The 12,015-nt window shown below is 47.8% G+C and overlaps 1 protein-coding gene across 1 annotated transcript; it reads left to right on the forward strand.

The window, feature by feature from the left end:
* The first annotated feature begins 8,065 nt into the window (after positions 1-8,065).
* On the forward strand, positions 8,066-11,640 carry LOC136051495 (PHD finger protein 7-like). The gene is made up of 8 exons (XM_065740937.1): positions 8,066-8,119; positions 9,303-9,404; positions 9,668-9,792; positions 9,948-10,110; positions 10,202-10,308; positions 10,511-10,627; positions 10,784-10,896; positions 11,024-11,640. Exons 1-8 carry the CDS (start codon positions 8,066-8,068, stop codon positions 11,638-11,640), a joined length of 1,398 nt encoding a protein of 465 aa, XP_065597009.1.
* The last annotated feature ends 375 nt before the right edge of the window (positions 11,641-12,015 follow it).

Genomic DNA, 12,015 nt, shown 5'->3' on the forward strand with positions numbered 1-12,015 from the left:
TCAGGATGATGAGTTTCTCCTAAAAAACAGTTAGGAAAGAGTAGTTTCTATACTTTCCCCTCCAGTGAGGTGTTATTTGGCAAAGCTTGCAGAAGTATTGATTCAGGCCTAGACTGGATCCTTGTAGTTTTGATTCTTGTAGCCCTTAGTGCCTCACCTCTGGTATAGCTTTCCCTTGTTGTCCATCCATTCTGGCCTTTATCAGTCTTGAGGCCACAGCTAAGTGCAGTGGACACAGAACAAAAATGACCCACAGCACATGTAAGTATATGTAGAACTTCCTGATGACAAGCACATCACCAATTTCCCATTTCCCAATTTCTTTGCAGAACAAGGGCTGCTGGCACTCACAACTCACATTTGGCCCCATATTTCCCCTTTATTTTTCCACAAAGGCAGTTCAGGTGTCCAAGTTCAGTTCTGTATCCCCATTAGTCAGTTTCTACCCTGGCAACCAACTAACACTTTGATGAAATCTGTTTTTTTTTTTTAATCTAATATAAATGTTTGCTTGCTAATGGACCAAATACTCTGTTCACCTCTTCTTAACCAGAGTGCGGGATGCAAGAGGTGCAGCGCTGGATTTGAAGTAGGAACTGATGCAATTCTTGTGTGGCTCTCTCCCCTCCCAGTTCAATGCTGGGATGATGAGCCCAAGGCCCATTGCACCACTGTTGGTCTTCTTCCTCTGTTCCAACAAAAACAAACAGACCTCTGAGGCGCAGCAAATCGATTCACTGCGCTATAACTGAATTACAAGCCTGAAATGCTCTCTCTCTCTCTCCCCCCCTTTTCATCTTTTCCCTTCTGTTCCCTGCCTCACAGAGAAAAGGGAGCTTTCCTCCCAGCAAAGCTGGAGGTGGATGGAAGATTCTTCTGAAGGGCTGTACTGGGACCAGTTCCCAGGGGAGCTCAGCATGACTGCTTGACCCTGAGGGGCAGTTTCACTTCTCTCCTTCTAAGTGCATCTGAAAGGAAATAAATTGTAGGTTGATGGGGAAAGGTCAGGAGCAGGGTGAGTGCAAGGGCACAGACATGGACATAGACACAGACATGAGCAGACATGCCTATCTGTCTGCCTGTAGGTTGTTTCAGTAGGTTTCTAGACACTGCTCTGCCCCATAACAAAACATACAAACCATAGCAATGCCCCCAGGCCTCCATGAAGTACCTTCAAGGGGAAATGGAAGCTTAAAGAAGCAGACTAAGTTTTTCAGTCTTGAAGTAATGATGGATATAAGGATCTGCTCTCCTACAGCATCCCAATGCAAAAATTGCTGTGGTGGGTTCTGAGGCAGTAAGGTACAGTATCCACAAAGGTGGAGTAAGAGCTTTTTGGTTAGACCACCCCTGGGGAAAATGGATACTTTTGGATTAATATTGCCTTATATCTCATATGCCTACTTTCCATCTGTGAGTTATGAATGCTGATCAAGTGGAGAGGCAGAAGTGGCCTTTACCCCTACAACAGACATTTGAGCAACAACACTGTAAAGAGCCCCAGGACTGCGTGGCCACTGGCAAAATCTGGCATCATGAGAGTATGCTCCTTTCCCTGCTGTTCTGTGCCTCTGTCCAAGTCCTGGCAGGCTGATTCACTGTTGGCATTTGTTGTTGAAAAGCTGGACTTGCTGATGCACTGTGAGAAAGGCATCTTTGCCTTCTGTATACTCATGCAACCATAGACATGTTGAGAAAGCCAGCAGAGCACAGGAGTTGTGAGTGCAGCCTGGGCTCATGTCTGCTCAGCAGTTATTGTCTGGTCTAAAGTTATCATCAAGTTCCCTTTGTAATCAGCAGAGAGAAATCAGAGCTGCTTTAGGGTGATTCAAATCCACTTATCTCAGACACCTCTCTCAGGAGGGCTGAAATATCCCTATCTCTTTCTACAGTGTGGAGATAGGGGTGAGGCCAACAGCTGAGAATAGAATTGGAACTTGCAGACAGAAGGAATTAGCAGAAATGCATTTGGCCTCAGGACTCAGAACTTCTGCAGGCTCAGGTGAAGACTCAGCCACATTGTGTCTCATTGATTTCCAAGCAGCAATACAGATGCAAGTCTTTCCCTTTGAGTGCAAACGAAATCACCCTTGCACCACTTTCCATTTGACTTATTGCCTCTCATTCTTGTAGAATCACAAAATCATTAAGGTTGGAAAAGACCACCAAGGTCAGCAAGTCCAACTGTCCACTTACCACCAGTATTCTCTGCTAACCACATCCCTCAGTGCCACATCTCCACATTTCTTGAACATTTAGAGGGACAGTGTCTCCACCACCTCCCTGGGCAGCCTGTTCCAATACATTACCACTCTTTTGGAGAAGTTTTTCCTAATATCCAACCAGAATCTCCTCTGTTGCAACTTGAGGCTAAATATTGAGAACTACTAACTACTGAGAAGATATTTTCTTTCAAGCCTAGGGAATCCAGCTCTGACCATTTCCAATGTCTGCTTATTGCATACCAATGTCCATTCACTCTTTCTCTGTACAATTTCCAATCCCTCAGTCCTGGTCCCCAGCAACAGCTTCTGACATTGGAAAGACAAAGCTGTCAAAGTAAACAAGAAGCAGACTTGTCCTGCTCTCCATGCCCAAGAGGATGCCACACTTAAGGCTCAGCTCCTGCACGTGTGTGATAAATGAGATCCACCCAGAACAAATAAACTCAGAGGTGCACCAAAAGGGAGCAAATTCCCTAGGTTATTCCTGTGTTACTCAGTCATCTCAAGGAGAGAGCAGCTGTCTGCCAGCAGTTGGCTGAATCATCAGCTACCTAATGCTGCTTGGAATGAATACAGATGCCCTGGAACTGCCTTGTAAGAGCACGGCAGTAAAGACAGCTAAAGCAGCTCTGCTATCTCCAGAATAGAGACTGACAAATTCAATCAACAAAGTGACTATGAAAGCACTCCTGGCAAAGTATGAAAGGGGAATCAGAAGTACTGCAAGCCTTGCTGCATGTTGCCTTGCTAGGGAAAAAGACTGGCAGTGCCCCGGCCAGCTCGCTTGCTTTGTTCATTTAACATCTCCTAATTCATCACAACCACTTGCTCTTTTGGTGATTTATTTCATTGCTTTACTTCCAGAGCCTCTATAACATGTGAGTATGACTGTGTAGGGGCAACATCCCTCTCCATCATGTCTAAAGGCAAGAGTCTGTCACCAAGGGCCTGGAGAGTTGAAGAGAGTGGGAAAGACATGTTGGAATAGATGGGCCACCAGAAGCATTCATCTCAGCTGTATTCAGGAGGCAATAAGTCTGACTTGCAGGACTGACTTTTGAAGACATGATTTGTAAGGAGCTCACAAAAGACCTTAGAGTTGGTGGCCCTGTTCCCCCCTTGCAGAAACTGAATGTCTCCAAGAACCACTGTCCCATGGGTGCAAGGTGGAACTGGTTATACAGATCATCTTCTTTTTTTCCCTTACATACTATTCCTTTTACACACTCTCCTATCTTAAACTTTCAAGGTGCTAGGGATGTGAGATCTATCTATGGGTCTTCTCAGTAACCTTGTTTCATGGCAGAACCCATGATTGTCTCTGAAGAACATCTTGTGTGAGAGTGTGCAATTGGCAGAGGATGGCTTGCATGGGGTAGACTACCCTGTATATCAGAACTGTTGCAAGCATCTAATGAAGACACACTGCTTACCTTTATTCCAGTATATGAAACGTGGTCGAGGCTGATCCTCTGTCTGAAACCTGCTGCCATGAAGTGGCAGTAGCCAAACTTTTTCTGGCAAACTCTTTTGGCTTCATGTCAGGGTGGCTGAAAATACACTGCCAAATAGGAGTGGCCAGAGGTAGGAGGTTTATGTGTTCTTCTTACTGGAACCTTCTTCAGCTTCAGATGAAGACCCTCTTTGAGCATGGCCATGAGTTGGAAGGCAGGAATCAACTCCATGGACTGCAGCAGAGAATACTTGGACTGTTGGCTTGTGTGACAGCACTAGAGACATCCTGGCTGCCCAGAGATTTGTTGCAAGCTGGCACTAAGGCATGTTTGTCCCCAGAAAGAGAACAAGTAGGACCTGGGCTCTGTAGCAACAGATGCGTTGGGTAGGAGGGAACCCAAAACTTTGACACATAGCAGAAGGGTTTTGGGTGCTCGTCCTCAGCTGTGGGAGAGGAGGAGGAGAGTTGCAGAGGGGAAAGCTTGGCAGCAGACAATTTTCTCATGAAGGGAGAGAATCTCTCCCTCGCAGCTGAGAAAGAGGGCTTCAGTATCAGGTTGCCTGGCAATGGGTTTCTAGGCATCAGAAATTGCTCTGATCTGTTCAAACAGTGTACTAGCTCAGAACAAAGCCCATCTCTGGCACTTTAAAGATGGGGAGGAAGTGCAGGCTGGAGATGAATCTCCTGGCAATGGGATGCTGTCTATCCTCCCTTTCCCCTGCATGAAGTCATGCTTGGGATGCTCCAGTATGGACCAGGCTCAGCCAAAAAGTTGTACCCCCTGCAGGATGAGGGAGGAAGATGATGAAAGCTGGAGAATAAGCAGGTGTAGTAATGAAGGAAATCTGGTCAATCTGGCATGATTGACCAGGAGTAGGAATTGTGGACCAGGACCAGGAATTAAAAAAGTTCTGGTGTTACAGTTTGACAGTTTACAGCTTGATCTTGCCTGTATGTCTGTGTATATTTGAGAAAAAACAACAGACCACTGTCATATTCTTTCTACCCAAATCCCTTCCCTGGCAGTACTAAAGTCAGTAAATTTTCCCAGAGGTTCAGGAACACACAATTGAACTGACCTACACCACATATCCTGTCCCAGACAGTGGGGTTTGATCTCTACAGGTCTTGCAGTCTCCAGCTGCCAGAGCAGCCTCTCCCTTCCAAGCTCAATTGTACCATATGATTGTACATTAATTTAGAGCTAATTACCAGGTAATTAATCCAGTTTTGCTCAAGCCATTTCAATCCCCTTATGCTTCCAGTTGAAAACTCACTTGCATCCTACTCTGGATCCTGGTGGAGAGCTCTTGCTTTCACCTCGGCTGCTGCCTTTGCATGGGATATAGCATGGAGAAACAATTGAAGGAAGAATAACCAGGCACAGCCACGTGTTTGCATGCAGACAAGAAAAGAGCAGATTCCATGTACTTCTAAACCCTTTGGGTGCAACAGAAGGGCATTGAAGAATCTCAGTTATAAGGATGGAGTGTTATGGAAAGCACAGCGCTGGGTTCATACCTCTAGTTCTGTCTCTGTCCTCCCATACGTCTCTGATGTTTAAAGACATTCCCTTAGATTATCCACTAGAATAATGATGAGAAATGTAGTTAAAAAAGAAAAAAAAGAAAAGAAAAAAAAGAAGGAACACTTATTCCCTGAGGGTGTCCTTTTTTTTTTTTTTTTTTTTCAGAGCAAAGCACCAATAAATCCTTGGAGAAGTCTTCTCTGGGGAAGGCAGAGAGGTAAGAAATCTTTCTGTCCATCCCAAAAGTGTCTAAATTTGACTTGGCTGATATTCTTTTAAGCCCTCGCCTCCCTATTGTTTTAAATGACAGAAGCTGCCCTGGCAAAGCCTTTGCCGTGCAAGAAGGAGCAGCAGGATGCCAGGAGGCTGAGGTGGCAAATCATTGCTTTCAAACAGCACTAATAGGAGAGCAGGGGAAAGCTTGTCTGCGTTCAGGTAGAATGAGTTAACTCTGCAGGGTGTCCGGCAGCAGCTGTGTCAGGGAGAGGGAAGGGGTTGCAAAGCTTTTAATAACTTTGGCAAGGATAGCACAGGTTGCAGAAGGGATGGGACGTGCTACGGCCCATAGATATTCATTGAGCTTGGTGCAAAGCCCTGTTTGTCAGCTCGGGGAGCTGCCACGCCAGCCTCATGCTTGCTGCCAGCACAGAGGGCCTCAAGGGGCATGAGGTAATGAATGCATCTTCTGCAGACAACGGGAGCTAATTTCCAGCGGCGGCGAGTGCCTGTCAGCCTTGCAGAAATGCTCAGGCTGTTTGGAAATGGTGAGATAATCCCCACAGCATCCAAGTGCAAGGAGAAAGAAGGGCAGCCGTAGACCTTTATCTGTACCTAAGCAGCAGGATACAGCCTCCAAAGAGTTTTCACTTCTGTCAACTAACTCCTAGCTATGGTGAGGGATCCAACAGCCATGTTTTCAAGCCTCAGTTTGACTGTGCCTGTGTTAAAACCCCTCTGTGATGCTGGTGTAAATACAACACATTGGAGGGGCGAGATCAGAGAGTGAGATCAGGTAAGACTGAATAGATAGATTATCTATAGATAGGTACACAGATAGATAGATGGGCATTAGTATATTTACACCAAATTTATACATCCCATATAATCTTGTCTCTATAACCAGAGAGGAGAGAAGAGAGAACCTCTAGAGATGTTCTCCAGGTTTAGTCCAGACTAGAAGAGCAGCACTTCTTGGTAAGGATATGAGACCAATCTTAAAACCTTAAGGTGAAGACGTCTTGGATATTGATCTGAATTAAGCCTTGAGTTCTGTGCTGTGATGTAGACTCACATTTCTCATTAGCAAAACAGGGTCAGGGCCATAATAGCTCCCCAGTCACACCACACTGATAGTAAAGCTTCCTTTGTAGCCATGCTGAAATGACCCATACAGTATCTCACTAGTACCACAACTACATAGACAAACTGTGATACTGAGGACACACTTGTGCTATCCCATCTAAATTGAAGCCGCAATTTCAGATGTGTACCTGGATTCTTGAAGAACTGTTATGTTGCCTTCTAGATTTGGGGCAGTCAGAGCTCAAACTGTGAACTGAATGCTTACTGAGGACAGGATTCGGACTCTTTGGAACTTGTGTGCTATGTGGATCCTGATCTGGAAAAAAACTGGTCTGAATTTAGATTCATTTTGGTTGAGGTCATACTGCATTTCACTGGCAAATTATTTCTCAGAAAGAAGCCCTTTATTTTTCATGTCTCCTTCTGATCTACTTTTCTAATTCAATGGGCCCTGGGATGTGATGTTTCCATGCATTTGCCCAAGAGAAAAGTTCCATCCTCCTGAAGAAGGGACAGTTCCTCATAGCATCATCACATCATATTTTCTTTGAACATTTGAGCATCTCAGCTTGTACCTATGGGTTTTAATAAGCAATGAGATGGGTTTTTTTTCAGGCCTTAGCAACATCAAACACTTCCCCTTCAATCTGCAGTGGAGACAGATTTCCTCTCCAGTCTCTTTGCTGATGTTAACCAGCCATTCTTAGCAAAGATATTATTTATGGGTGCTTGAAGGCTTAAAAGTTTAAAGAGCTAATTGAATGAATAAGGGAATTTGAAAGAACTTTCTTTTGTTAATGAAAATACTCTTAGCAGTCATGATTTTTTTTTGTTATGTAACTTTTTTTTGGTCACAATACCATAGTTTTAGTGACAAGTGTTTCAAATGCTTGGCAAGGAAAATAATGTCAAGAGAGTTGAAATTATTGAAAGTTGAAAGGGATAAGACGTGACACACATCTTTAATATTTTCCCTACTGTCCATAACACAAAAGTAGACTGGAAGATTTGTGTGTCTGAGATAAACACTGAAGATAAGATGTTTCCGGCTTAGTTAAGCTTTGTCCCAGCCTTTAGCCTCAATGAGATCATGAGAGTGTCAGCCATGATGACCAGAAGTCCGACTGTTAAGCTCTTTGCAACAGTACTGCAGCAGAGTTGGTTACTGAAGGATCATGGGAAGACTTGGGTTGGAAAAGACTTTAAAGTTCAACTAGTTCCAACTACCTACCATGGGCAGAGTGAAACTCCAGGCCAGTCAGCCTCACCTCTGTCCCTAGAAAGGTGGTGGAACACCATCTTCTTAATATCATCTCCAAGAAACTGGAAGAGTAGAAGGTATCGGTACCCAATATGGATTCATCGGGGAAACCACACCTGATTGACCTGGAAGCCTTCTATGATGTCATCTGATGGAGAGAAGTGGATGTTGTATACTCTGACTTCAGCAAGGCTTTTGACAATGTCTCCCACAACAGGTGACTGTTGTTAGCTGTGAAGGAAAGGTATCCCTTCAAGGAAGATATAGAATGTTCTACAGACAGGTGAACCACCATGGAGAAAGGTGTCAAGTACCTGAGGGAACTTACTAGCTGCTCTGAAAGTGATGTACAGTATGGGGAAAAAAAAAAAAAAAAAAAAGAGGAGATACAAATTGGATGCTGGGAGGAAATTATTTAATTGAAGTGTGCTGATGCTCTGGAACAGGTTGCCCAAGAAGCTGTGGAGCTGCCACCCTCTTGTTTGGCAGCTGAGGACCCATGCCCACACCTCCTGTGAGGTGGTGGCCATGATGTCACAGAGCACTCCCCGTGGAGTTGACATTGCAGCCCTTGAGGCTTGGAGCAGAACAAAGGCTGCCGGGCTTAGGCTGCAAATCAGTGCAGTCTGGTGAGGTGCAGAGAGAGTAGGGACTCTCCTAGTGCTCATTGTTGACGCACATGATGTCTGATAAGAAGAGGAAGGCCCCGGATTCAGAGTGGCCATGTGAGAGCAAAGTATCCCTGCATGTAGCCCCCACTGCCAGAAGGAGGGGTGCTGGGGGTCCGTCTGTGGCTGAGAGGGAAGGAAGGGGCAGGCAGGGGCTCCCCAGCTGCCATGGGGCAGAGTCCCTCTGCTCCTTGGCAAAGGGGTCCAGCTTGGGCTGTGGCTGCCTGTTGGCACCATTGGGCCTGCAGTGGCCTTTCCCTTCCATCACCTCCAGCCCTGCTGCTCAGCCAGCATGGCAGGCACAGAGCAGGACCCTGGGGACAGCCCTCAGGGACAAGTGGTCCAGCAAGGTACTCACTGCTGCTTGCATTTCCTCTCTGCAGCATGTATGCTGTGTGGCCGGGCAGATGTTGACCCAAGCATCTTTGGGTATCTATGTCAGAAGAAAGGGATCCTTGTCCATTCATTTTGCCTGGTGAGTTCCCTTGGGGCTCCTTTCAGCTTCTCAAAAGTAATGGTCTCTTCCCTTCCATCCTAATGAGAACTTTACAGATTCATAAAATCATAGAATCATGAAATCATAGACTGGCTTCTTGCAGTGGAAGAAACCTTAGAGCCCATTCAGGTCCAAGCACCCTGCCGTGGTCTGGCTGCCACCCATCAGATCAGGTTGCTAAGGTCCCCGTCCAAACTGGCCTAGAGATACATCCAAGAGTAGGTAGGGAATCCACAGCTTCTTTGGGCAGCCTCTTCCAGTGACTCACCAGCCTCTGAGTAAAGAATATTCTTGTAAAAGTCTAAGATAAACCTCGCATCCTTAAGTTCAAAACATACTAATTTGTTCTTTTGTCTTTTAAAACAGTTGTTTGCCACTGGCCTTTATCAAGAAGACAACTTTCTGGAGGGAATTTTGGGGTTCCCCCTTCATGCCATCATACACAAGGTCAAGCAGGCAAAACAGAAGGTGAGGACCTAAACAAAGTAGGCAGATTTGTGCCAGGAGAGGCTCATACCAGATTAATCTGGAGCCAGAGAAAGCAATTGTGGCCACTCTGACTGGTTCCAGAACAAAGTCCTGCCACAGCAGGCAAGCCTTGTCCCTGTCAGGTAGCTCTGCAGAATGCGGCCCAGCAGTGCCCACAACCTGTGCTGTGCTCTGTCCAGATGCGTGCGGTTGGCTATGGGGTCCTTAGCCTGCTGCTGATGGGGCTGTTCTGCTCTTTCCAGCAATGCTGTGTTTGTGGCGAGAGGGGAGCCGCCATCACATGCGCAGAGAGCGGCTGTGAACAAAGTTTCCATCTGCCCTGCGCTGTGGATGCGGACTGTATCATCCAGTTCTTTGGAGAGCACAGGTAAGGGCTGTCAGCAGCAGCCAAGGCAGGGAGGAAACCTCAGCAACACCTCCCAGCAGCGTGCCAGAGCCAGAGCCAGAGCCTGTGGCTCCTTCCTGCTCCTCTGCCCTCCTTGCAGCACTCCTCACTATGCTCATCCCTTCATCTTCCCCCAGATCCTTCTGCCAGGAGCATTGCATTCAACAGACAGTTCAGGAAGCTCCAGAAGATGGCACCAAGTGTGTCATCTGCCTGGAGCCTATGAAGAACAGCGCAGCCTACCACAACCTGGTGTGCCCAGTGTGCAAACATACTTGGTTCCACCGGGACTGCATCCAGGTAGGAGCCCTCCCCTCACGCCGCAGGCACGCTTGGTGCTAAGCAGCACCAGGCCCCGCTCACGCTCACACTGCTTGTGCTTCTCCTGCAGCAACAGGCCATGCACACTGGCACTGTGTGCTTCCGGTGCCCCGTTTGTCAAGACAAACACCAATTCTGCTCAGAAATGTCCACCATGGGGATCCAAATCCCAGAGAGGTTGGTGTCCTTCTCCTCAGTTCTGCAGACCATAATGTGCAAGCGCTGGACCTGCCCAGGGTCTGTCCCAGTAGGCCTGGCCCTTTGCTATCTCATGAAACCGTGACTCAGCTTCATGGAGAAGCTGGAAATTGGGTTGGGGTGGACAAGAGGGATTTTACATTGGGCGCACTGGGAGCTCATCACTTCTCTTCTTTTGTAGAAGACCAACTTGGATGGAAGATGACACATTCCCATCACTAGATCTAGAGAGGCACAGGCGCTGTGATGTCAGCATGTGCCTTTACCCAGGAGGCAGGGAGCAGGCAGAGAGAGAGGGGTGAGTTCCTGCACTGCAGCAGCTCTCTGAAGCTCTGTGGGGGATCTCAGCATCACCACAGGCTGGGGGAGCAAGGACTGAGCACCAGAGATGTGCTGGGCACTTCTTGGCTTGGCTTATTTGTTTCTTACAGCTACAACCTGTTTGCTTCCCCAGGCCCTGGCAGTTGCTCCAGTGCAGCTCCTGTGCCACTGAAAGCACACACCGACAGTGCTCCTACTTAAGTAACACAACAACCACCTGGGAGTGCAACAGCTGTGCTGGCCTGGGTACGGGCAAGAAGCAATCAGCCACTTGCTGCTGGGCTGGAGCCATGCAAGGCCTGGTGGTGGAAGGTGCTCAGATTGGCCTTGCTAGAGTCTCTAATCATGCTGACCTTCCTGCCTCCCTTTACAGCCTCCAGCAGCAACAATGAGCTTGCTGGCCCCAGGACTGCCAGCCAGGAGGGTCTGGAGCCATCTCATCTCAGCTCCCAGGAACCTGAGAACATCAGCTGCAGCCCCAACAGTCAGGCAGATCCAGGGCCATCACACAATTCCCAGCTGCCTGAGCACAGCAATGTGATGAACGAGCAGAGGATAAACTGCCCACATTTATGTGAGGACCAGAATACATCTGAGCAGTATCAGGGACACCATGGCAGCAGGTGCACATCAAACTCTGAGAGCAGCTCCCACACCCCCAACGGACATGGGACATTGGGGTCATCCAGGGTGACCCCAGCAGCTACATGCAGAAGGCGTCCCAGGCAGCGGGAGACAGATCGGACACGAAGCCGCTCTCCACTGCAACGTCGTTCCCAGAGCCGCCCCAGAAGACACCATGGCAGCAGGCAAATGCCAGCCTCAGGTGCTCAGAGCAGTGCCCGCAGCTTGGCCAGACCAGCAACATCGAGATCCTCAGGGGGTTCAGCGCCTGAACTTAGGAGACAGTCCAGGCAGCGAGGGCAGACCCACACACCCAGCCGTTCCCCAGTGAAGTGTTGGGCTTCAAATTCCCATAGCTGGCCCTGAGGGGGCTGAGGGAGCCAGTTCACACAGCAGGGGCCGCATTGGGCACAAAGCCACTCCCATCTCCAACATCAGAACAAACATCCCACAGTCAGTCCTGAAATCAAGTGTAGGAGCACTTGTGTGCCATACACACCTGCTAGCTCTGTTCCTCAGCTGCAAAGATCCCTCAGTCATTTGTCAGCTTTGTTCTTCTCTACTTCTCCTGAGGTGGGCTGACTGAGGGACCTTGACTACAGGGTTTTCTCTATCACAGCATTTTATCAGACCTTCCTTCCAGTAGCCCAGTCCAGGCTGAGCTGTGTTCTGGCCACATCTTCAGTGGGGCACAGTGATCAAAATCCTCCATGGACAGAGACTGCACTGGCAGGAACAGTC

The sequence above is a fragment of the Cyrtonyx montezumae genome, unplaced genomic scaffold (assembly GCF_038088225.1).
Source record: "Cyrtonyx montezumae isolate F1298 unplaced genomic scaffold, pur_monq_1.0 scaffold_3, whole genome shotgun sequence".
Taxonomy (NCBI): domain Eukaryota; kingdom Metazoa; phylum Chordata; class Aves; order Galliformes; family Odontophoridae; genus Cyrtonyx; species Cyrtonyx montezumae.